This window comes from Notolepis coatsorum (assembly GCF_963971535.1).
Source record: "Notolepis coatsorum genome assembly, chromosome: 5".
NCBI lineage: Eukaryota > Metazoa > Chordata > Actinopteri > Aulopiformes > Paralepididae > Notolepis > Notolepis coatsorum.
The window spans coordinates 180,831,099-180,858,520 of record NC_140169.1 but is presented as its reverse complement, the minus strand read 5'-3'; the positions used below and the strand labels follow the sequence as shown (position 1 = coordinate 180,858,520).

Here is a 27,422-nt window from a genome sequence, read left to right as displayed (position 1 = left end):
TTTACTGGTGAAAAACATTACAAACTAAAAATACAAATAATAAAATAAAGACATAATGGACAGACATACATACAATAACATTAAACAGTTAAGAGACATAATGGACAGACATACTGTACATAAAATAACATGAAACAGTTAAGAGACATAATGGACAGACATACTGTACATAAAATAACATGAAACAGTTAAGAGACATAATGGACAGACATGCTGTATACATAAAATAACATGAAACAGTTAAGAGACATAATGGACAGACACACATAAAATAACATGAAACAGTTAAAAGAGACATAGAATAATATGAAACCATAAAGTGTGTGATGATATAATTAAGGTATGGGAGCAGAAATTGCAGGTTGGCTTGTAACGTGTGGCAGAGAAGAGGACAATGTAAGTGTTATGCAATACTTGCACTGGCTTCCGGTAACATTTAGAATCGATTTCAAGGTCCTCCTCCATATAACATGATATCAAATTCAATCCTAACAAGAGTGTTGTTATGATAGTGAAAACTAAGGAGGACCAGAAGCAAAAGTTTCGCTCCTTCTTGCTGTCTGACTGCGCTCTAGATGTGGTGAAGAGTGTGTGGTATTTGGGTCACAATATCACTGATGACATGAGTGATGATGTTGATGTGCAGCGCCAGTGCTGCAAACTGTATGCACAGGCCAATATGCTGGCACGGAAATGTTATGTGTACAGACAATGTGAAAATAAGCCTGTCCAGAGCCTATTCTATTCTACTATTGTATTGCACTGCAATGCACTATTTTACTCTGTCTATTCTATTTGACTCTTTTTATTATTGCCATAGAATCAAACCATAAACAAGGTGGCCTGTTGGGATGTTAGCCTAATGTAATTTGATATGTCTGCTCATGTTGTGCCTGTCTTTTGAAGCACTTTGAGCTTCAGTATTGCATGAAAGGTGCTATACAAATAAAGTGTATTATTATTATTATAGTCATAATAAATATGAGAGGGAATAGGGATCTCAATATAATAAAATTAAATAATATCAACCATACATGTATACAGCGATGAGGAGTGAGGCCAGGTGAGGGCGGGGTGAGGTGAGCAAGCACACCTTCATTTAATTTTAAAACATTTCATATATTGATTGAAGAAGTGTGTTTTTAGGGTTTTGGATGTCGTGACTGTGGTGGGAAGTTAATTCCACCATTGTGGAGCGAGGACGGAGAATAGCTTGCTTCACTTTGATGACAATAGGACAATAGGAGTGGGTCTGAGGCAACCAGACGATTCAGACACAAGATAAATGTGTGTGTGTGTGTGTGTGTGTGTGTGCGTGTGTGTGTGTGTGTGTGTGTGTGTGTGTGTGTGTGTGTGTGTGTGTGTGTGTGTGTGTGTGTGTGTGTGTGTGTGTGTGTGTGTGTGTGTGTGTGTGTGTGTGTGTGTGTGTGTGTGTGTGTGTGTCTACTGTGTGTATGGGTGGAGTTGCATGAGGGTGCATGAATGCGAGAATGCAATGCTTGATTGTGGGTGATAGGAGTATCATGAAGATTAAAAATACGTTTCACGGTGAATTCACAGTGTATTTATGAGGATTAATAATTTCACAGTGAGTTCAGTGTGTTTATATGACGATGTTCATGTTTGTTGTGGATGGTGGATGGGCAAAAAGAGGTTATGAGTGGAATCTATGCGGGGAGTAGAAATGTAGTGTATTCATGGATGGATGCACAAAGGGGTGATGAGTAAAATTGATGCAGGAGTTAAACATTTGGTGTGTTGATGAATGGGTTCCACATTGTGTCAAAATCAGCAGTTTGTTTTTTAATAGAAGCCGATCATCTTGATATGGATTCAATAAACAGATTTTTCCAGAGAGTATCGGTTTTAATTCTTCTTTTCCAGTTCAAATGAGGGAATGAGAGTGTTATTGTGAAATGCTGTATATGTTTGAGATGTGTAATGTCTTTACTAATCCATGATGAAAAATTAGGAGTTTTCTTTTGTCAAGGGCTTGTCAAGAGCCAATCGCGCAGTCGTTCAGTATTGACATTACTAAATGAGATGTCATGCTAATATGTCATGTTCTACAGTAGGACTTACTACTATAATACCTAATAAAACAAGTCATTCGAATAATAGAAGCCTACTTTGCTGGAACGATTCATTTTGCACTTATACATGTGCTTGTGTAATGATGCTGCCTCACTAAGCCGCCTCCACAAATGTATTGTTATAGCAATACGACTATAAACCAACAATAAATAATATCATAGAGAAGAAGACAAAATATGGCATATTAATACAGTATATTCCACTATACAGTGAATACAGTTAATTGCCCAGTTTGGGACATACTAATAAACTTGACCTTGACCTTGTTATATCCGCGGCGATCAGTTTAGTTCTTATTTATTTTGTTTGCAGTGTGTGTAATGCTCACAATGCCTCATTGAGTCAGGACTATAAATGTAAAACGTAATTTTTAATGATACAAATATTGTTGTAATTATAATAATTTAATTCCACGGATGTCTGTAGTATCGGCAATCCCCAATGATTTGTCCCAGAGAAAGCTCTTGAAAACAGGGTGCACACAGGTCTGTCCGACTTACGACTGCCTTTTCGAGTTTGTAAATCCTACATAAAACCTACAACGAATTTACAATACGAAGCCGTTCGAGAATGCCGAATAAGTACGTAAATCAAGTTACGAAGGAATTCCTTGGTAACTTTTACGTATGTCCATTCGAGAATGAGGACCAATGTTTTTATGTTTGTCCAGGAGATGTCGAATTGATTCGGATACGTCCATTTGTAAATGTGTTGGAGTTGATGAGCAGTGAAGTAATGTAGAAAGTTGGGAGCTTCCAGACGTCCTTGGGTTTGGGATTTTTGTAGAGCTAGTTTGATTCTGGTTGTGTTGTTTTTCCAGTAGAATTTCCAGATGGTAGAGTGATTTATATTGATGGAATTGGATATATGGATATTAATTTGTTATATTGTCTACACTGCTTTTTTACTACCTGTACCTCCCCTCCCCCCTCCCCCATGCTGCTATGATGCCTGAATTTCCCCAAAGAGAGATGAGATATAAGATTTATTTATTAATCCCCTTGGGGAAATTCAGGTGTCAAAACAGCATGGATGGGGGGGGGGGGGGGGGGGTACAGTGGGGGGGGATACATAGCTTCACAGTCCTATACAGTCCAGTATCTATATACACTATAGATACACTTAACGTATAGATACAAATACAATATAATATAGAAAGGGGATCAATAAAGGAATATCTTATTTTATCATTTAATGGAGTGTCATAATCACAGCACGGGCCTACTTCACTCCCTCTCCTTTTCCCCTCACGTCCTCCACACGCTCCTCTTCATCCCCCTCTCTATCCACTGCGCACTCCTCATCATCCTCTCTTTCTTCAGTCACCCCTTCCTTCACCCTCATTCACCCAGCTGTATTCCATCCCCCTAATTCACACACGGGCAAACACCCCACTCTCCCCAGCTGCACCCTATCCTCCCCTGATAAGGGGACTATATCTGCACCTCGACGCTGACCAGAAGCTGTCGTGGTATTAATTACCACTGCCCAGGTACGACGTCTCTGCCACAAGCTCTACTGCTAGATACCCTCCGTGTATTGGCTTACTCTAACCCGTTTCTCTCCTGTACCCCAAAGGACCGCCGTCCCTGTCTGGACGTCACCTGTTCCCGAAGAGGAACGCCTATTCTCCCGCTGCCACCCAGCAGCTCCAGCGTCCCTGTCTGGACGTCACCTGTTCCCGAAGAGGAACGCCTATTCTCCCGCTGCCACCCAGCAGCTCCAGCGTCCCTGTCTGGACGTCACCTGTTCCCGAAGAGGAACACCTATTCACCCGCTGCCACCCAGCAGCTCCCCCGACAAGCACCAGGACCGCTTGTTCGCTCACTGCCGCCGTGGCAGCCACAGGACAGAACATTAACCCTGTTCTATTTCCCCCCAATTCCTGTGTTGCTCAATTTCCATTAAACACCCTTGAAACCGCTCCTTTCTCCTCTCGTGTATTCAGCAATTGGGCTGTGCTCCAGACTCCAGTTCTCACAGTATACCACAACCAAGATGACAGCACCAGCTGTACACGAGACCGAGGAATGGAAGAAGTTTCAGAAGCAGTCTGTGAGTATCATTAACGGCCAGACCGCCCGGGTAGACCAACTCGCCCACTCCCTAGACGCCGTCACGGCACAGCTGGCCGCTCTCGCCCTCGACTCCGTTGAGCGAGAAAAACAGTATCTACTTGTCGAGGCACACTTGGCACAGCAGGGCTCATCAGCCGCTACCCCCGCTGCACCAAGCCCCCCGAATAGGGAACCCCCTGTCCCCGCACCAGAACGTTATGACGGAAGCGTCTCCAAATGCCGTGCATTTTTATTCCAGTGCTCGTTAGTGTTCGAACAACAACCCCACACGTTTCACAGCGATAGGTCTAGAGTGGCTTACCCGTCGGCGCTGCTCACAGGCGCAGCGTTGAGATGGGCCACCGCTCTCCACTTCAACAATTCCTTCCTCTGCAATTCGTACTCACAATACGTCAACGACATGCGTAAGGTGTTTGACCACCCTCCAGATGACTCAGAGGGGGCCTCCGGCTTGTTTTCTATCCGCCAGGGAAACCACAGCGTAAGCGAATACGCTATCGATTTCCACATCCTCGCCGCCGGCTCCGACTGGGGGGACACACCGTTGCGAGGCGCCTTTCGCTTGAACGATGCTATTAAAGACGAGCTTGCGTCCAAAGAAAGACCCACCTCCCTGGGCAAATTAATCCATTTGGCCAGAGAACTGGACCTGCGTCTTCGGGAACGTCGTCGAGAGAAAGCTAGCACCACTCGTCCGCCTGTACCCGGTCCGCCTCGTCGCGCTGCCTGCGCCGAAGAAAATAGGTCCTCCGAGCCCATGGATCTCGACCGCTCACGTCTCCCTCCCAGCGAACGCCGACACAGGCTCGCTACTGGAGCATGCCTGTACTGCGGTCAAACGGGTCACTCGGTTGCCTCTTGCTCGCTTCGCCCAAACGACGGGGCTCGACAGTAGCGCTGGGCGTCTGTTCGAGTTTAGATATCGCTCCCAGCTCTGGCCCAAACATGCTATTCCGCGCCACGCTGTGTCTGAATAACCAAACACTCCCGTTATCTGCCCTGGTTGACTCAGGGGCCGACGAGAACCTCATCGACGCCGGAGTAGTCTCCCGTTACAACATAGCTACTGACGCCCTGCCGATACCCCGCGACGCCCGGGGGTTAAACGGGAAACTACTCACACGGATTACTCGCCACACCGTACCCCTTCGCCTTCTGCTATCCGGGAATCACAGCGAGAGTATTCGGTTTCACGTTACCAACTCTCCCCACAATCCCATTGTCCTTGGCATGCCTTGGCTCAAGTTACACAATCCCGTTGGAGCGCCCACTGTCACGTTGCTTGTCTACAGTCGGCTCGGCCGCCACTAGAGGGCGCCGGTTCGTACCCCCCCAAAGAGAACATAGATCTGTCTGCTATTCCGCCGGCCTACCACGATTTGAAGGCAGTTTTCAGCAAACAACAGGCTCTCTCCCTGCCTCCCCATCGCCAATACGACTGCGCCATTGATTTACTCCCCGGGGCACCACTCCCCGCTAGTCGCCTGTTCAACCTCTCGCGCCCAGAGAGAGAATCAATGGAGAAGTACGTTACACGAATCCCTGGCCTCGGGCATAATCACCCCCTCTTCTTCTCCTGTCGGCGCAGGATTCTTTTTCGTTTCCAAGAAGGATCGTTCCCTTCGCCCCTGTATCGATTACCGGGGTCTCAACAACATCACGGTAAAGAACAAATACCCCCTACCTTTAATCGACTCTGCTTTTGAGCCCCTGCAAGGTGCCACCATCTTCACAAAACTGGACCTCAGGAACGCCTACCACCTTGTCCGCATGCGGGAAGGAGACGAGTGGAAGACGGCCTTCAAGACACCACTCGGCCACTTCGAGTACAAGGTAATGCCTTTCGGTCTGACCAACGCCCCTGCTGTCTTCCAGGCCCTCGTCAATGACGTTCTCCGTGACGTACTCCACCGCTCCGTATTCGTCTACCTAGATGACATCCTGATCTTCTCCCGCTCCATGGAGGAGCATGTCCAGCATGTCCGCCGGGTCCTCCAGCGTCTTCTAGAGAACAAGCTGTTTGTCAAGGCGGAGAAGTGTGAGTTCCATGTCTCCTCCATCGGCTTCCTTGGCTACATCATAGAGGGCGGCAAGATCCGTGCGGACCCCGAGAAGATCAGAGCGGTGTCCGACTGGCCCCGTCCCACCAACGTTAAACAGCTCCAATGCTTCCTGGGATTCGCCAACTTTTATCGGCGCTTCATCAGGGACTACAGCCTGGTCGCGGCGCCTCTCACCCAACTCACCTCGCCTTCGGTGCCCTTCGTCTGGTCCGACGCATTGGACTCCGCCTTCGCCGAGCTGCGCCGGCGCTTCACCACCGCTCCCATCCTCGTCCAGCCGGACACGTCCCGCCAGTTCGTGGTGGAGGTGGACGCCTCCTGCACCGGAGTAGGGGCGGTTCTTTCCCAGCGCTCTGCCACCGACCAGAAGCTGCACCCCTGCGCCTTTTTCTCACACCGCCTAACCCCAGCCGAGGTCAACTACGACATCGGGAACCTGGAGCTCCTGGCAGTCAAGCTAGCCCTGGAGGAATGGAGGCACTGGCTGGAGGGATCGGAGGTCCCCTTCCTGGTTTGGACGGACCACAAGAACCTACGTCTCAACGGCCAAGCGCCTGAACTCTCGCCAGGCTCGCTGGGCGCTGTTCTTCGCTAGGTTTAACTTCACCCTGACCTACCGGCCTGGTTCCAAGAACACCAAGCCAGACGCCCTCTCCCAACAGTTCGTCCCTGAGGAGGGGTCCACACACCCCGACACCATCCTCTCTACCTCCTGTCTGGTGGCCACCGCCACCTGGGAGATCCAGTCCGTCGTCAGGGAGGCACAGCGTGCCCAGCCGGACCCAGGTAACGGTCCACCTAACCGGCTTTTTGTCCCTGACCTCGTCCGCTCCCAGGTGCTCGAGTGGGTTCACGCTTCCCGGTTCGCGTGCCACCCGGGGATCGACCGGACACTATCTCTGCTGAAGAGGTACTTCTGGTGGGTCACCATGAAAGAGGACACCCGCGCTTTCGTCCTGACAAGACGAACGTCTTTCTCTGGTCTGCATCCCCTTAACAATTGTATGTATTGAGCTGTACTGTACTGTACCCATTCTGCAATCTGTTAATAAAGTTTTCAATCAATCAATCAATCAATCAATCAGGGAATAAAAAAAATAAACTCAGGGAAAAAGAAGCATTTGCAGGTAAGCGATTATAAATCATTTGAAGTGTTCAGAAGTACAGTTTTCAAATGCCATTATTTTAAACACTAGATTTGAGTGTTATTCAGTTAACACAGAGGAACTTCCAGGCGACAACATAATATGCACACTCAAAATTATTTGGATTGACTGCAGCACATTCTGCCATTGCGGTGGCTGCTCTCGAAGCCTATTTCAGAACGGATTTATACGGTGCTTCATGTCAAGCGCTTCATTTATCGCAAGTAATATATATATTTAAAAATAAAAGTGCTCCTCCTACTTGATAGCCAGGGAACAAATGGACTTGAATCTCAAAACTCTGGTTGTTGGGAACAGTTGCTTTGTGTTGATTTCTAAGTTATTTATTTTCAGGACACGGTGCTCTGGTTCTCAATAACAGCCGGCCGGGTGGCCTGCTTCTCACCAGTGGAGACCTCGGATTTCTGCTGGGCAGAGGTGTGGATGGTCAGGCGCAGCCGGCTGTTGCTGATCTGCAGCTCCAGTCTCTGGGGGTCCGGGGCCAGCCGGGCGGAGAGCAGCAGAGCGTCCGGGTTCCATGTGCGGAACTGAAAGCGCACGGAGAAGCCCCCCGTGCCAGACCCCGTTGTTGTTGCCGGGAGCGACAGGAAGCTGCTGCTGGAGCTCAGGAAGGTGGAGGCCACCAGCTGGGGCTGCGAGCAGGAGAAGGTCACGTTGCCCTGGAGACCGAGGGGAACACAGTCACCTTGGCCCAATCAAGATCAACATTTCAACAGGGTTAATTAAGAATTTCATGTAAAACTGTGTAATAATATTCACGAGGCCGTGCACACGCACGCACGCACACACGCAGACACACACACACACACACACACACACAGACACACACACACACACACACACACACACACACACACACACACACACACACACACACACACACACACACACACACACGCACACGCACACGCACACGCACACTCACACACACACACGCACACACACAAATGCTCCCTGCCGCAGGGTTCGAAATGAACTTTTCCCCCCCTTAATTGACTTCCGTGGGCATTTTTTTAAATATTTTTTGGCATTTTGGAGGCATTGAAGTATTATGATGACACTGAGACTGTCGACTGATGACTTTCCTGATGGCGCAGAGCACTGTTATTTTTTAACAGTCCTCGTTCCCCTGACAAATAGGCCATTGCCGGGAAATTACCACCTTATATTACAACGTTGCTAGATTGGAACTATGGACCCTATCTGACACGCTTAGACGACTGGCTTGTGCTTAAGGTCTCCAGAGTGCAGCCTCTTGTTTTAATGCCCCGGCTTCTTGGAATGATCCTCAGCTAAGAAATCAATACCTCTATTCTATTCTATGGACAGTTTAAAAATACGATTAGAAATATTTCTGTTTTTTATTTTGTTTATTAAATTTTTTCATTTGTTCGGTTTGTGTCCTATTTATTCAAAGCCTAATTATTAGGGATGCTCGATACTGGCTTTTTTATCGATACCGATATACCGATATTGACCAACTCTTAATTTCTGATACCGATATCAACCGATATCAACCGATACCGATATATGCAGGGTTTCCCCCCCCAAAACGGAATACTTTCAGGTAATTAACATTACATATGTCATGTTGTGGAATTAACACAACATTATGCATACTTTTGACAATAAATAAAATCTGAATTTGTTCTTACTTGCTTGCCTGGGTAAATACAGGTTATAGAAATGTAAAAAGAAAATAATAATAATAATAAAAAAAAAAAATTTAAACCGATACCGATATTTTCCGATATCACATTTTAATGCCAATATCGGTAGGCCGATAATATCGGACATCCCTACTAATTATTTAAAACAGATTTTCTTTTGCTCATCTTTATATTGTATATCTTGTATAGTGTTTGGTCTTTATTCTTTTATTTTGTATTACTGTATGAAGCACAATCTCAGGAGGCTCATACAGAACAAAGCATTTTAGTGTAATGTACATGTACCTTATAAATATATGTGACAAATAAAACAAACAAACTTGAAACTTGAACTTGAATCATCGAGAAACGAGGGCCACCCTCAATCATTTCCAGAGATATAAGAATAAAAGTGTGAATGAATGGATCCACAGTGACGCCTCCTCTCACACTGGCCGGTTTTGCTACCGGGTCTCACAGCAAACTTTATAAAATGTCATGTGGGAGGGAGCCGTCGGCGTTTGATCACACAGGATTAATAAATCACATATTTCGCTTATATCAGTTAAAGGTCACATATTATACTCCTTCTCAACAAGTTAATATAGGTCTCCGAGGTCCTCAAAAGATGTAATTGCATTTTTCTCTGCTGGAAATACCACTCGGATTATGCATTTGTGCTAGCGTGCCTCTATACCCCTCTGTTTCAGTTATTTTCTCGACGGGCTGTTTCTGTGTCTGTAATGAGCCTTCATCGTACAAATACGATAATTCTTGTACATCTAGCAATGCTGTACTGTTGAACGCAAACTTTCAAACTAGGGGTTGCAGATCAAATATGAGGGGCACTTTACCAAAAAGCAATGCTGATTTATTTCGCACATAGCCTACTCTCGCACACGTCCAACAACTCTAAACAGTTTTGCACACATACATTTAGTTTGCCAGTTATTGAGAGTAAATGCATTTGAATTCAATGTCCCAGATAATCACTGGTGGCCATATTCAAACTAATTTGTTCTCAAACTAAATGAATGTGTGCAAAACTGTTTAGAGTTTTTGGATTTGTGCACACACACACACACACACACACACACACACACACACACACACACACACACACACACACACACACACACACACACACACACACACACACACACACACACACACACACACACACACACACACACACACACACACACACACACACACACACACACACACACACACACACACACACACACACAGTCAAGGACTGCACATCACATACTGTAGGAGGGACAGGCAAATCTGAATGGCTTGTTTTCTGACCTATAGGCAGCCTAGAAAAATCTGACAGGGTTGTGTCTTATTTCACCGTTTGTCTGTTAGTAGACCCAACACACTATTTATTCGTACACATTTGCACTACCTCTTCTACCTCATTTTAGCATTTTTGTACATTTACATTTTAATTACAATTTGTATATTGTTTATCTTTACTGTATGAAGCACAATCTCAGGAGGGTCATACAGAACCAACCATTTCACTATAATGTACATGTACCTTATATGTGACAAATAAAAACGTGAAACTTGAAAACTTGAAACTTGAAAACTTGAAACTTGAAACTTGAAACTGAAAAAGTGGGATTTTCACAATATGTGACCTTAAATGATTAGTAGTATTCAAATTTGTTTGACTATGTTTGATAATTCAATGCTAATGCCTCCAGATATTCTTGTGGCGTGGAGAAAAAAAAGAAAAATCCAATGAAATTGTCAAGGGCATTTCTTGCCCCCCCCCCCTCAAATGATTTTCATTCATTTTTACCCCAAGCCCTTGTTAATTTCTAACCCTGCCCTGCCTCCCTTTTTAAAAGAGCTGAGAGAGAGAAATGGAGAGAGAGGGAGAGAGAGAGAGAGAATGAGAGAGAGAGAGAGAAATAGAGAGAGAGAGAGAGAGAGAGAGAGAGAGAGAGAGAGAGAGAGAGAGAGAGAGAGAGAGAGAGAGAGAGAGAGAGAGAGAGAGAGAGAGAGAGAGAGAGAGAGAGAGAGATCCAGCTAACCTGACCTGAATCTTCGACAGCAAGGTTTTGTGGGTGTGTGTGTTGGGGTGAGGGGGTATGCACTGTGCAGTGCACACTACAGGGAAGTGGGTTGAATGTCAGTGCCATCTGCACAGGGGCTCCTGGGGAGCGTAACTACAGAGGACATGACTTCCTGTTCACAACAAAAGGTCATTGCAGTAGTGGATTGAACACGTCATCGATCCCACCGACATGAGAGTAGCAAAGACAGTGAGGGACAATGGCTTGGAGGGGACTAATAGCAGTGGTGGAAAGTAACTAAGTATTTTCACTCAAGTACAGTAGTTAACTACAATTTTGAGCTACTTGTACTTTACGTGAGTATTTTCATTTTAGGGAACTTTATACGTAGTCAACAAAAGACTAAGACTTACATTTCAAACGAAATATTGTACTTTTTACTACATTTATCTGAACCCATCAGTTATTACTAGTAACTTTGACGAAAAGTATTTTGCATAGAAAACATTTTATACATTTTTATGTAAGCCTGTCAACTTCAAGAGGACATAATCAGAGCAGCCTAACTGGACCACATACCACTTTTACATAACCTTTAATCAGAGCAACATAACTATACCACAGACCATTTTAACATGCCCTTTAGAGGTCAATGGATCAATGTTTGAATGCTCCCAAGCACTGGAATACACAGACATCATGTAGAATGGCTACTTTTACTTTATATACTTAAGTACATTCAATAGCAAATACTTTACATAAGAGGACTTTTACTTTTACCAGAGTACTCATTTATCTGGGTATTTCTACTTTTACTGTGTACTTATTGTACCGCTGACTATTGGTACTAGTCTGAAGCTCGGTTTGGAGGAATTCTATGGGATTGACAGAAATCCCCACATATCGCAGATAACTTATTCATGCTAATGCTAGTTCTGTGTTAGCGGCACTGGCAGCAGAGATGGTGTGAAACGTACAGGTTGTTCGAGGTGGCTTGGTGTGTGTGACCAGTGAGCCAGAAGTCTTCCCAGAGCTAATATCCATGAGGATGTGTCATTTAATGCAGTGCAAGACCTTGACAACCCAGGGAAGGGGCCTACCTTCAATAATGCAATTTACCCCCAGGCTACTGGCAGGGTGTAATAATAACCCTCACTGAATGGATCAGTGAATACAACACACCCCATCACCAAGAGCTGACCTCTTTCCAAAATAAGAACAAAGACAATACCACTTTCTCGTCTCTAAGTGGTTCTCAACCAAGGACCCCACCCCCGTGTTTGAGGTCTTTCAATTTGTTATGCAACTACTCTTGTGGTTCATTTGTTTTAGAAGGTTAGGTGTTGTTAACCTCCCCTGTTCACACGAAGAAGCGCTTGCATAAGTCATTGTGTTGGTTATGCAGTGGAAGGAATACTCTACAGGCGATGCATACATATTGAGCTTCCGTATAAAAGCCCCTCATCACGCTCTATATATGTGGCTTGTGTACTGTCTGGTGACACCTTGGTGATAGTCAAAGGGTCACAGCCCCCAACCATCTCTACTCTTAAACAGTGTGTCCCCTTATCTCCCTCAGTGTCTCCTATAGCTGGCCAGAGGAGAGCACTCATTTCAGCCAAAGCTCATTTAACCCACATGTAATTTGTATTAATTGTTTTTACTATTAAACCTATTTTGATCAGAAGGTCTTTCTACGATATAATTGACAAGTCTGGTTCCACCACATTAACTCACCACGCTGTATATCTGTGGCTGATGTACTGTCTGGTCTGGTGCTTTAGTAACAGCTGTGTCTAACTCACCACGCTGTATATCTGTGGCTTGCGTCTCCTCGCCAGGTCGATGATGTTGATTCCGTTGTAGTAGAGGTTCTCGATACAGCCATGGAAGTTCTTCCTGAGGAACGTGCCAGGCTTGCCAGGTAGTGGGATGCCCCCGAAGCTTAGCTTTGATGAAGGGAAAGTAGGGGATGATGGAGCCTTAAACACTCAATTCTAGAGTCATTCCCATAAGCGTGTAGTAGTTATAAAATCAACCTGGTTTTATGACCGTGCATGCACTTAACATAGGCCTGTACACGAAAGCATGCAGTTGATAATTTACATTTACATTTACATTTAGTCATTTAGCTGACGCTTTTATCCAAAGCGACTTACAAGTTCTGTACGACAAGTCATCAGGAAGGGCACAACTCTATCAGCTGAGTAACAATGTTCATAAAGTGTTGAGTGCTACAGTGTAGGTTAGTTTATTAGGACAAGTGCATGACAGTAAGGTTAGTTAGGGTTCGAATTTTTTTTTTATTATTCAGATAATGGTTGAAAAAAAAAATCTAACCCTAACTAACCTTACTGTTAGGGTTGTTAGGGTGCCAGAGCAGAATTACAGTAACAATATTATCAAAATAACAAAGGTCTGACATTTGCTGTTGGGCTACTATAGTATTTCCCATAAAATCACCAAAATGATTCATAATTAGGCTACTGAGGAATAATTAGGGTTGAACATCAACAGCAGAAAGGAGGGAGAGGTGTTTGGTGTTCAGCTACTCTGTTATTAACAGCAGGCACACTATTAAATCATCCCCCACCATTAAATAATAGCAATTAACGGAGGGTTATGTATATAATTCAGTTATATGAGTTATGGTGCGCTCAGCACCTGTCTGCACTGTACTTCACTTCGTGCACGAGCACTGAATAAAAAATTACACCATGTACCTTTACATCCCAATATCCGTCTGACCACACCCCCTTCCGCTTACCTTCATAAGCAGGTGTGTGGTCACCTACTCGCCTCCTTCCCAAACTTTCACCACAAGGTGAGATCAAGGGCCGCAGCGGCGTCCAGGTGCTGAGCGCACCATAACTCATAGAACTGGGTTATATACATAACCCTCCGTTCTATGTCGTTAATGGCTTGCTCAGCACCTGTCTGCAACAGGGGCTGAGCGGGAGCCATAGCCCGACAAATGTACCCCGCTGAGGCCCCCCACAACCATCAGACCGGGGAGGACCGAGCCCACCCGACCCTCCCTAATGGAGGATACCCCCCCTATTGGAGGTTCACAGGAGGGCAACGGATCCGACCGTGCGAAGAGGCACTCAAGCAACCCAACGCACAGGGTGAGCAGACCGTGGCTTGACCCCACGACTACACACACGCACAACCCGCATGCCACCCGGGAACGAACGAAGGAACAACCTCGTTACTGCCCCCAAAATCACGGGGTCAAGAGCAAACCCAACCCCGTGGCAAGGCCGTAGCAGCGGAGCGCGAAGGAAGACCCAGTCCCACTTAAGGGACTGGATCCCCTGGAAAAAGGGGGCCCGGAGAGGTCAATGACACCAGGCATTAAGACCCCACCAGGCGGTCACTTAGTGACACCGCCCCCCACATCGCCAGCGTATTCGGATAGGGTCCCTCCAAGAGCGGGCCCTTTCCCCCCAATAGCCCACCGCCTGGCACACTGACCCTGCAGAACAGGCAGTCAGCATGGCCGTAAGCACACAAAAAAGGTTAACCAACGGAAGCAGGCAGCGCACCGGGGAAACCAGGCAACAGGCTGTAACCTGAGCCTGGAGTACTGCGGACGGGACAGACGCCAAGGAGTCAGCTGAAAACAGCCCCTCCGGCGGAAGGGGAGCATGCTGGCGTTGTTGATCACCTCTATAAAAAAAAAACCACCCAGAGGGGTCGAGGCAGAGAAGGCTGACATGAATGGCAGATGTCATGAACGTGCAGGAGCACACTCAACTGGGCAACCCGGGAGTTGACTCTGCTCCAACACACCAGGGAACCAACCACCCCCATGACCACATGCGGTGGTTGTTCCTATAACCCCTCAAGAAAAAACTCCAAAACACACCTGCGGGTATACACTGGCTATACCGCAGTACAAGTGTTTCAGTTTTCAAAAAAGGGTTATTCCAGGTCTACGGTATCAACGAAACTTTACTTCGGACCGGGCCCGGCGGCTCGGGAAGCACACAGGGTTACTAGAGGAGGTCCAGAAGACCACCCCAACAGCCCTCCCTCCGCCATGCGAGAGAGAGAGGAGCGAAGAAAAGAGAGAACCAGCCCCTTATGATAGTGCCAGGTACAAAAAAGTGTACCCAACAAGGGTCTCTATAGCGCCCAACCTTGTGACACCCCGGGCCGACCCGGCATTTTTCCCCCCAAAAAAAGCCCAAGTCCCTCAGGGTACCAGAACAGCAGATCTGCATCCCCGGCGGACAACGGGTTAACTGACCTGGACCAGCGTGACCAGAACCAGTCCCGTGCCCTAACCACGCCGACATGCCGACTCCAGGAGAAGGGGCAGATATGCATGTCGATCAAAAAACACGAAAAGAGGGCGCCACCCAGACGGACCGGAGAGAACCGTCACGGTGGCCCACCCCAAGGGCGTGAGACCCCTCTACCTATGTTTTGATCTCATTCCGTTAACATCCCCCAGACATGAACGGGAACCCGTCAAGAACCAGTAATAGGGTCTCGGAAGAGGACAAACCCTCCATCCCAGTTGCTTTATAAAAACGCTGTTTTAACCATAAGCAACCAAGGCGTACTAGCTACCCGCATGATTCTTATCAGAAAACACCCCGAGCTAGCACTATGCATGCATCGGGACACAACCACATCAATGAACAGGTTAAATGAGACCTTTCATTGAATCCTCGAGGCGCCTGGGAGAACGACAAGAAGGGCGTGGTGCTTCCTACACCCCACACTCTTTTATTAAAAAGAAAAGAAGCACAGACTGAATGAATCCCATTTGACACAACTGAGGACAACATTTTTTCACATTTTTATATTCCGTCACCCCCACCACAGAGGATTTAGACGGAACTCCCCAGAGAGGCTTCCCACGCGAGTCATAGAGTGAAAAAGCCATGGTAATCTTGAGTCATGTGACCAACCGACTCAGGTTACACATATATCGAGCGTAGAGGACACGTAAGTCCTACGCTCTACCCCGACAGCTTGACAACAACGGACCGTGCATATAGGTCTAAACTCACGGAAGCCATTGTCAATGGCAACGTGCGTAGTGACGTATGCTATGACGGGGGGAAACCCAACACTCAACTCCTGTGTAATAGGAGCGGAGTCAGGGAAACCCTGACCCTTTACAACAAAACCAAGTCGCGTGTGTGTGTGTGAATCCTACACCCGCATCCTATGTTGTACACAGAGAAAAACACTGATAGAGAGACTCAGGCCGAGGTAGAAAAAACCCTTTTTCCAACCGAGTGTAGGTTGCAGGCCTTGCTTAAGCTCATAACACAACGTAACCCTCCTATCAATGCATACAAGTGAAGATTCACACTTTGCAATCTCATCATATGTTTTGGTGAAGAAACACACAGTTTGTTAACAAAAAATACAGTCCCCCTTTAGAGGGGACTTTTTATTTTTGAATCAAATCATATGAGAGGGCCGGGGAGGGGTAAACAGAGGGGACCACAGGGGAAAAAAGTCACTGGGCTAACGGCGCCTGCCGCCTCGAGCCGCTCGGGGTCTGCCACCTCGGGGAGCCCTGGAGGGACGGTAGACAATCGGTGGCTGGTCTCGACGATCCCTACCGTCTCCTCCAGGCGTAGATGGGCCGGCTGCAGCGGCTGCGCCCTCTCTCCTCCTGGCGGAGGAAGCTTGACGACGTGGCAGCCGTCTGACTCGACCGGCGATGTCGGGAGGGGGAAAATGAGGTTTGAGCACAGAACGCTCCTCCTGCATTTCTCTGCACGTCAAGGTCATTAACTGCAGGGCCTTCCCGAACAGTCCAGCATCGGAGAGGGTTGCCGACAGAAGAGGAATCCTCTTATTCTCCGGCACACGTGCCTGCTCCAACCAAAGATGGCGCTGGACCAGAGTTGCCAGGGCGCGCACTTTCCCAGCGGCTATGGCGTGCGGCTGAGTTAGATGCAGGATAGCTCCTGCCGCCTGGGCGAGCTGGTCATGTTGGACATCACTCAGCTCCATGCCGCCCGTCAATATCCCGGACATGAATCTTGCCAGCTGTGCGATGTTAGACGCAGCAGCTAGAGATTGTGTTCCGGCGATAAATGACTGGTCGCTCCAGTAAGCCAACCGCCTCGCCGATTTCCCTTGCGGGACTGGTTTACATAACGGCTCCCACACCACCTCCGGACAGAGGAGCGCGGCCATCGGCCTATCAAGCCGCGGCACGTCCTCCCTCATACCGACGACCAAACCCTCCACCCGCGTAACTGGTACGTAGGCGGCGGTGAGGCCCATGATGTGAGACACCACCTGGCCCTGACGAACATAGGCCCCCATTGAGGGGAAAAATGGGTAGACAACGTCCACCCCTCTCACCGGGCGACGCTGCCATAGATGACCTATGAGATCATCAGGAACAGGAACAGGCAGTGGCTGCGGCAGCGGCACGCCGTTTGCGACTGCCGCCACTGCCATGAGCTCGGGGAACAAAGCCTGCAGTTCCCCCTGCAGACTTTCCTCCACCGAGCCCGCATCCCTCACATACAGCAGGCTGTCACTGGTCAAGGAGCCACACTCCGATGTGGCTGATAGCAGGGCATCTTGCTGACGAGTCGGAGGTTCTTCTCCCTCTTCAAACAAGGCGCCCCAAGGAGACATTTCACCCCCCTCCAGTGTTACCTGGACGGGCGGGATACCTGTCTCCACCGGGCCTTCAAATAAGAACCCGTCCGCCTCTACCATGTAATCCTCAGTTTCCATCGGGCATGTAGAGACCGACGCATCCTCACTGGGCTCCAGCAACTCACCAAACCCAGGCCGTTCGCGCCTGCAAGCCACCATCTTGCGACGTGAGCGAGCCGACGCAAAAGGTTTGCGTCTCAAATCCCCTGGAACCAAAGGAACCGGCCGCTCAACAGCGGACGTTTCCCCGGAAACAGAGGAACCAGAGCCAGGACCAGGCCATCGCATAGGCGACGGCACCGGTGCACCAGCTCCTCGGAGAGGTAAACTACCCATCGGACGCCTACCGGGCGTGGCTGTTAACCACGAGAGAGGCAACAGCCACGCTCCAGGACGCACGGCGGAGGCGGAAATGGAGAACCGTTGGTGGAGAGTGGCGCTGCGAACACGACTCTTTGAAGTAGACATTATGACTTTTCATAATATATTTATGAGAGAAGAAAAAAATAAGCACAATGTAAACGCTTTCTCAACTTTCTTCAGCTAACAACCTCGTCAAGTGGGGATCTACCGAAGGCACTTCCTTGTGGTGAAAGTGAAGAAGGAGGCGAGTAGGTGACCACACACCTGCTTATGAAGGTAAGCGGAAGGGGGTGTGGTCAGACGGATGTTGGGATGTAAAGGTACATGGTGGAATTTTTTATTCAGTGCTCGTGCACGAAGTGAAGTACAGTGCAGACAGGTGCTGAGCAAGCCATTAACGACATAGAACCAGTGAAACCTCTTCCCAGGAAATCACACTTAGCCGAATACCAATTAGGATGGAATAATAATGGAAAAGTTAATGAAGACAAAATTGTCTCAGTAATCGTGAATTGTTTTGCTGACTTAATGGGGGAAATTGGTTGTAAATTATTCTCAGTTCTCCAGCTTTGGGTACCAGACGGGTGGAGTTTGCCACATAGGACATAGGTAAGTTTCCACTATTTGAAAGTCAACTTCAAACAACCGAGTACAGTATATTTGAATTATCCTGATGTGGTAGACCCCACCCAACCTGTTGTTGCAAATAGCCACGTCTAATCTGTTATGCCTATTTGAATGGCCCCACCTCGTAGTCCACCTCCAGCGAGTCTCCTTCCCCCTTGGTCCGGAAGTGCTGTGTGTGGGCATCCACTGTGAGGTTGACCTGCTTGTTGAAGCGCTCGATGAGGACAGAGTGCCAGTGCTGGTCGTCCAGAAGACTGCCAAGAGTGACCGCAACACGACCACTGCTGAATCTCAGCCTGGTGTCATCTGGAGAGAGAGAGAGAGAGAGAGAGAGAGAGAGAGAGAGAGAGAGAGAGAGAGAGAGAGAGAGAGAGAGAGAGAGAGAGAGAGAGAGAGAGAGAGAGAGAGAGAGAGATTTACATAGAGAAAATCAGGATAAGATCTTGCACATTGCACACAAACGAACAGCATGGACGAAAGAGGACAGGTAATTCCTTTGAGTGTAATTCATTCTGGCTAGTAAACTGTGAACCATTTACTCCTCTGATTCTCACCCAGGTTGAGATAGAGAGCCAGTTTATTCTCTAGTTCTCACCCAGGTTGAGGTAGAGAGACAGTTCCCAGGTTGAGGTATAGAGACAGTTTATTCTCTAGTTGTCACCCAGGTTGAGGCAGAGTGACAGTTTATTCTCTAGTTCTCACCCAGGTTGAGGTAGAGGGACAGTTTATTCTCTAGTTCTCACCCAGGTTGAGGTAGAGAGACAGTTTATTCTCTAGTTCTCACCCAGGTTGAGGTAGAGGGACAGAGTATTCTCTAGTTCTCACCCAGGTTGAGGTAGAGAGACAGTGTATTCTCTAGTTGGGCCTGGTCTACAAGATACACTACACGACCAAGGTACCCATGTACATGTCAAAATACTTCCCAAAGGTCAGTGAATACCATGATCACAACACCAGAGGGAGCTCCACAAATCATGTTAAACCCAGATTCGGCTCAAACAAGGGACTAAACACGTTTCGCAATTATGCCACATCAATGTGGAACGCCCTACCCAAAGCTGTAAAGGAATGTGAATCACTACCCACTTTCAAAAACACTCTAAAAAAACACCTACGGGAGACTGCAATTCAAAACTGGCCCCTGTAAATGTCCTAACACAACCCCCTCCAATGTACAGTAAATTACCAAGTATGGTCTTGTCAATATTCCAATGTACAGTTTTGTTTGTACAGTTGTACAGTGTACAGTGTCCCCCACCCACCCCTCCTACCCAACCCCCCTCCCCCCCCCCCCCACCCACCCAACCACCTCCAATGTACAGTCCCCCCCCCCCCCACCTACCCAATCCAATGTACAGTTTCTACGTCAAATGTATATACTTATTTTTTCTGGACTCTCTTTGTATCACAAACAGTACTGTATTTACAAATCTGGTATGTCATAAATATATAGATGTAGCAGTACTGTCTATCTGTATGTCATGTATGTCATATATGTTACGATGAATTGAAAATGGGGGACCCTGATGTAAACAAGACGAAAGTCTTTCTCTGGTCTGCATCCCCTTGACAATTGTATGTATTGAGCTGTACTGTACTGTACCCATTCTGCAATCTGTTAATAAAGTTTTCAATCAATCAATCAATAGTTCTCACCCAGGTTGAGGTAGAGGGACAGTTTCTTCTCTAGTTCTCACCCAGGTTGAGGTAGAGAGCCAGTTTATTCTCTAGTTCTCACCCAGGTTGAGGTATAGAGACAGTTTATTCTCTAGTTCTCACCCAGGTTGAGGTAGAGGGACAGTTTATTCTCTAGTTCTCACCCAGGTTGAGGTAGAGAGCCAGTTTATTCTCTAGTTCTCACCCAGGTTGAGGTAGAGGGACAGTTTATTCTCTAGTTCTCACCCAGGTTGAGGTAGAGAGCCAGTTTATTCTCTAGTTCTCACCCAGGTTGAGGTAGAGGGACAGTTTATTCTCTAGTTCTCACCCAGGTTGAGGTAGAGAGACAGTTTATTCTCTAGTTCTCATCCAGGTTGAGGTAGAGAGACAGTTTATTCTCTAGTTCTCACCCAGGTTGAGGTAGCGAGACAGTTTATTCTCTAGTTCTCACCCAGGTTGAGGTAGAGAGACAGTTCTGTATCACACTAGCTCCCGCTCAGCGTCTCATTGCATATATCTCGCTTCAGCATATATACACTGAATAAATTTCAAAATGTACCTTTAAATGCCAGCATTCATCTGGCCACACCCCCATCCGCTTACCTATATAAGCAGGGGTGGTGCCACACACTCATCTCCTTCTCAAATTTCATCACAAGCAACGTGTTGCTCATATGCCCACTTGACGTGGAGAAAAATATTGGCTGGAAGAGCAATGTTTCCGAGGAAAGGAAGAACAAGGAGATACGTTGACATCATATCTTTATTTTCTCTCTCACTATTTTCGAGAAAATACGGCGATATTGTCTTCGTCACTGGAGTGTTTGGAAGATGGTGATCATTCTAAAATCCTCCACCGGTTTTTGTATTGGGAGCACGCCGCTGCATGCCTCTCAACTGCAGTTCCTTGCTGTGTTGGTTGGGGTGAAACCTTTCAGGACACAGCTGAACTGTAGGACGCGCCGCTGTTGTGAGAAGCGGTGGGTTTCAGGTTGGGTGAGTACTGTTTGCTTGCGGCTCCACTTGTCTGTTAGTGCTATGGGGGCTAACTGACAATGTTTACGAACACCGGCCCCAGATTAAGTTCTTTTGTTCAGCCTCTTAGGCAGCAGCGGAAGACCTTGATCTGAAGCCCATTATAGTTTAACTAGTGGGCCACGACCATTAACACTGGTGATCCCTGTGTTTTCTGGACGAGTGGATGTCTCTCTGTCACCGTGTTAGGCCCCATCTTTCATATCCAAATGAGAGTATTCCCTCACGAGGAGATATGGGCATAGATGTTCATTAGCGGAAGATCTGTGTTCAAAGTCAGCTACACAGGCCAGTTGGGTATTGTGCTGGCTCCGTCGGGTGTTGGTAAAATCACTGTTGTAAAACTGTGTTAACATCTTGTTTCTCTTTTCTCTTAAAAAGTGAGGAGGGTTTCAGAACGGCGGCCTGTCTGGGTGAGTGTTATATCATTGTGTACAAGTTCAGGTGATAGCTGCTTAGCTTACGTGCTAGTGGTGGCCTACTGTTAGCCAGTCAGCTGTTAGCTGCGGCGCTAGCCTGCTGTGATCACTAGGTGGCCTATCTAGGTTAGGCTAGGAAACGTTAGCTTGCTGCTATCGCTGCTTAGCTTACGTGCTAGTGGTGGCCTACTGTTAGCCAGTCAGCTGTTAGCTGCGGCGCTAGCCTGCTGTGATCACTAGGTGAGTAGGTGGCCTACCTGGCTAGGCTAGGAAACGTTAGCTTGCTGCTATCGGCCGAGGCCAGCGCGGGGTGGCTCCGGCTCCTCGCACGCCGCCGCGGTTCCCAACTCCCCTCTCCCTCACAGGGAGAGGCGGGGGGCATTCGGCTCCCCTCTGGTCGCGTGCGCCGTAGCGTAGTGACCGACGGTTGGAGCGGCCGTTAGCTTAATGCTACTCTGTTGAACGTGCTTTGATTATAACATGTTTTAACACTCTTGACTACGACGTCATCTTTGACAGAGGATGTTCGTCGACCCTGCCCTGAGCCAGGACGGCAAGGATTGCGTCAACAAAGGGGACCGTAGCGACGGGTTGGAGCGGCGACGCTGGCCGGGTCGGCAACACAGAATGGCTGTGTTTACTACGGTGCCTTGAGACTGCACTTCGTTGATCTACGCTCCGGGTAGGCAAGGTTTGGCCAGACCGTATACACTTCTTCTGGCTTTCCCTTCTAAATGTTTTGTAAATAACGATGTTTTCCAAAACGAGTGTTGTTGCACTACATTTAGGATACGACGCGAGTTATGTGTGAATTGTCTTGTCACTGGTATTTAGCTTCTCCATGCAAATCGGGGTTGTTGTTACAGATGTGAAAATGATCTGGTTTGTTGTGTTGAGAAACATCATGTGTGTTTATATGTACCGTGTACTCACAACTAAGGGGGTTAACTAACCTATAAAGCTATGCTTAGTGACAAATTAGTAAAGAATGATTCTTTTCTCAGCCTGTAATGACAATGAACAGTGTGTTCACATATTAACAGGTTTTCCTGTTTTAACTGGCCGTATTAAGGGTAAAGTAGGAGGATTGTGTTTCCCCCCGGTTCCCTGGGGACTTCTTCATCCTCCTATCAGACATGTTGTTGCACTACATTGTGTCACTGTGTGGTAGGGATGCGATGTAACCCTTAGCTTGATTGCTGAGGTTGTGCTACAACTGCTGGAGAAACTTTATTTTCCTAAAAGAAAAGATTGTTTGGTCGCTTTCGTGTGTGCTTAGCAAGGCCTGTGGCCGATACTAATCGAGAATTATGTATTCTCTCATTATGAAAAACGGCGTTCCTCTGTAGAGTGTTTTTGCCATTTTTTGTAGGTGATGATGGGTTGTGTGTGTCATGTGACCTACAACTGGGTTGGACTGGCCACAGAAGCACATGTGTAAGTTTGGTACCGGGGCTCTTGAAGAGCCCTCTCTATTCTGTGTTTTTTCCTTAGTAAAAATCAGATAGCAGGTTAGCTCATGCGCTGTGTGAAGCTGTCAGACGCTTCATGGTGCTGACTATGACTGTGTCATACTCTCTTTTTGTCATTACATCGTATCATGGGTGTGGGGTCGTAAAGGGGTGAACTGGTAACCTTTCCTCCCCCCTTTTTTCTGTTGGTCAGGGGTAAACCCCCTGTCCTTCAAGGTTCCTGTCACGTTGCGGTTCGGCACGTTACAGGGTGAGGGGGGGGGGGGGGGAGTTTCCTGGTCCCACGGCCTGGAATATTGGGTGTGTGCACCGCAGAAATTCCCCCGCCATAGAGTATGTCACTGTGCGCGTCTCTGTTGGTAGGACTTCCGTGTGCTGTTCAGGTCCATGTGATGGATCTGTTTTGGGGGGGTGGTCAGGGCTCCTCCTCACCAAGCTCCTATTCGGGCCTTCTGTGAGTTGGGAATCCTCCTTCCATGTGAGGGAGCCTCCTTCAGAGTACAGAGCCTCCTCCTCAGATTGTCAAGGTGAGTGGACCCTCAAGAAGGAGTCCTACTCTATTGTGTATGTATTCGATTCAATTCGATTATTGAGTGTGTATGGGTTCAGTGCCTCCTCCCCGGAGAGCCCTAAAACCAATTTTTTACATGGCTCAAGGTGCAATATATTCTTTTCAATCTGTACAGCTCGCGTGGGAAGTCTCTCTGGGGATTCCTGTCTCCTTCCTATGGGAGGGTGGTGGGATAAAAAAACGTGAAAAAAAAATCCCCCCCGGCTGTGTAGACTGGGATACATACTGTTGGTGCTTCCTGCTTTTCTATTAAAAAGAGTTGGAGTTAGGAAGTGTCACACCCCTCTTGTCGTTCCCCTGGGCGCCTTGGGGATTAAATGACAGGTCTAAATAGCCTGTTCATTGATGTGGGTGTGTCCCGACGCACGTATAGTGCTAGCTCGGGGTGTTCTGTAAACAGGCGACTGACTGGCACGCCTTGGTTGCTTGAGGTTAAAACGGCGTTTTTATAAAGCAACTGGGATGGAGGCTTTTCCTCTTCTGACAACCAAATCCGACGACCTGGTTTGGTTATCGACGGATTCTCGTTCATATCTGGGGGATGATGACGGAATGGATCTGAACATATGTAGAGGGGTCTCACGCCCTGGGGGTGGGCCACCGGGCGCGGTTCGCCCGAACGTCTGGGTGGCGCCTTCTTTTCATGTTTAAGATCAACACGCATATCTGCCCCTTCTCCTGGAGTAGGCATGTCGGCGTGGTTAGGGCACGGGACTGGTTCTGGTCACGCTGGTCCGGATCAGTTGAACCCGTTGTCCGCCGGGGATGCAGATCTGCTGTTCTGGTACCCTGAGGGACTTGGGCTTTTTTCAGGGGGAAAAATGCCAGGTCGGTCCGGGTGTCACAGGGTTAAGCACTATGGAGACCCTGGTTGGGTACGTTTTTTACTCAGCACTGTCGTAATGGCTTACGGCCATGCCAACCTGTACACGCTCGATCTCGTCAGATCTCGGCCGCTACACAGGTTGGTCCTGGTTAGTACTTGTTTGGGAGACCGCCTGGGAATACCAAGTACGGTGTGCTTGGGGCTGGTTCTCCATTCTTTTTCGCTCCTCTCTCACGCATGGCGAAGAGGGGCCTGTTGGGGTGGTCTTTGACCTCCTCTGGTGACCCTGTGCTTCCCGTATCGCCGGGCCCGGTCCAAAGTAATGTTTCGTCGACCCGTAGGCCTGGGTTAACCCTTTTTTGAAAAACTGAAACACTTGTACTGCGGTATAGCCGGTGTATACCCGCAGGTGTGTTTTGGAGTTTTTTCTTGAGGGGTTATAGGAACAACCACCGCATTGAGTAACACCAAGGTGGTTGATTCCCTGGTGTGTTGGAGCAGTGTCAACTCCCGGGTTCACCGGTTGAGGGTGCCCCTGCACGTTCATGATGTCTGCCAATCGTGTCAGCCTTCTCTGCCTCAACCCCTCTGGGTGGGTTTTTTTTAATGGAGGCTTGATCATGCAACACCGCCAGCTTACGCCCCTTCCGCCGGTGCGGCTGTGTTCAGCTGTCTCCTCTGGCGCCTGTCTCGTCCGCAGTCTCCAGGCTAGGGTTAACAGCCTGTTGCCTGGTTTTTCCCCGGTGCGCTGCCTGCTTCCGTTGGTTAACCTTTTTGTGTGCTTACGGCCATGCTGACTGCCTGTTCTGCAGGGTCAGTGTGCCAGGCGGTGTACTATTGGGGGGACAGGGCCCGCTCGGCTGAGTCCGAATACACTGGCGATGTGGGGGGCGGGGTCACTAAGTGCCCACCTGGTGGGGTCTTGATGCTGGCATCATGGACTTCTCCGGGCCCCCGTTCCAGGGGGTCCAGTCCCTTTGGTGGGTCTGGGTCTTCCTTCGCGCTCCGCTGCTACGGCCTTGCCACGGGGTTGGGTTTGCCCTTGACCCCGTGATTCTGGGGGCAGTAACGAGGTTGTTTCCTCAGTTCGTTCCCGGGTGGCATGCGGGTTGTGCGTGTGTGTAGTCGTGGGGTCAAGCCACGGTCTGCTCACCCTGTGCGTTGAGTTGCTTGAGTGCCTCTTCGCACGGTCGGGTCCGTCGCCCTCCCGGGAAACCTCTAATAGGGCGGGTGCCCTCCATTAGGGGGGGTCGGGGGGGCTCGGCCCTCCCTGTTCTGATGGTTGTGGGGGGCCTTCAGCGGGGTGTTTGTCGAGCTTCTAGCTCCCGCTCAGCTCCTATTATGCAATGAGACGCTGAGCAGGAGCTAGTGTGATACAGAACGTTAGGTTATGACTATAACCACGTTCTGTTAACACTAGTGGACGCTCAGCGTCTAGACGCCGCTGCGGCCCTTGATTTTTCATTGTGGTGAAATTTGTTGGGAAGGAGATGAGTGTGTGGCACCACCCCTGCTTATATAGGTAAGCGGATGGGGGTGTGGCCAGATGAATGCTGGCATTTAAAGGTACATTTTGAAATTTATTCAGTGTATATATGCTGAAGCGAGATATATGCAATGAGACGCTGAGCGTCCACTAGTGTTAACAGAACTTGGTTATAGTCATAACCTAACGTTTATTCTCTAGTTCTCACCCAGGTTGAGGTAGAGGGCCAGTTTGCCTCGGTGGAGCTCCAGAGTGATGTAATCTCCCCTCTGACCCTCTCCATGGAGCAGGACGCCCTCGGCCTGGCGGCTCTTGAAGCGCAGAGAGATCACGTCCTTCACCGTCGACATAGACTTCTGGTTGAACCGGTAGAGCAGGGAGCTTTTGCCGTCAAAGTCTGCAACATATGATTCTAGAAGAGGGTTGAAAAAATATGTATTAAAAAGAATATACAGTTATAAAAATAAATAACTGGAAATAGGCCGTATGGTGAAGGCTGAGAAGTGGCTAGAAAACGATTCTCGTTCCCACCTCGGTGGACTACACAATTTTCACTCTGGGCTAAAGATCTATTGGTGTAGATTTAGGAATAAAAAGTTCTCCATTGACAAACCTGCCCGTTTTGCGCAATCATAATTTTAAAGTTGGGACTAGATCTTTCCTCGCAAACGGATACTTTGTCACCACAGAGTTTAATTTTACGCAATTGGTGCGAGTTCGGTCACGTATATTGCGCCCGACCAATAGCAGCTCTCTTTGTTGCGAGGATACGGTTGTCGGGCGACAACAAATGACATCCACAGATTAACGTTACATCAGAACAGGACGGAAATGGACAAAAAACACATTCTAAAGTTCGCAAAAAGGTTTCTAAACAATGTTATATGCATCTCACGTCCGTTCAGAAAGAAAGTGTACAAGATTTTACACAAACACGGTGGGATAGATATAGAAACTCCGTCGAGCGGTTGCTTAAATTGCCAGGCGAGAATCGTATAATTGCGGATACATACAAACATTGTTTAGAGATCGAGTTTGCCAATGTTCCTGGAGATGCTGGTTTTCACACTACTTGCTATAGGCGTTTTATCGACAAAAAATGCTTGGATACAGCTGCGAAACGGGCTATGTGTTCTGTAGCTCAAGATGTGGATGGAACACAACATGGTTCTACAAGTGAAAGTCCTCTGAAGAAACTTCGATCCAGGACAGGCCTACCCGCTTTTGTCGGAC

At 48.0% G+C, this 27,422-nt stretch overlaps 1 protein-coding gene across 1 annotated transcript in view; it reads right to left on the bottom strand.

Moving 5' to 3' along the window:
* The window catches only part of LOC311227880 (contactin-associated protein-like 5), a gene marked incomplete at both ends in the record, with an annotated part of 428,878 nt that overhangs the window by 94,027 nt on the left and 307,429 nt on the right, over positions 1–27,422 (bottom strand). Inside the window, 4 exons of the mRNA XM_084313722.1 lie at positions 7,787–8,060; positions 12,889–13,032; positions 18,846–19,030; positions 26,398–26,601. Of these exons, the coding sequence (XP_084169848.1) occupies positions 7,787–8,060; positions 12,889–13,032; positions 18,846–19,030; positions 26,398–26,601 (807 nt within the window). The remainder of the gene's footprint in view (positions 1–7,786; positions 8,061–12,888; positions 13,033–18,845; positions 19,031–26,397; positions 26,602–27,422) is intronic.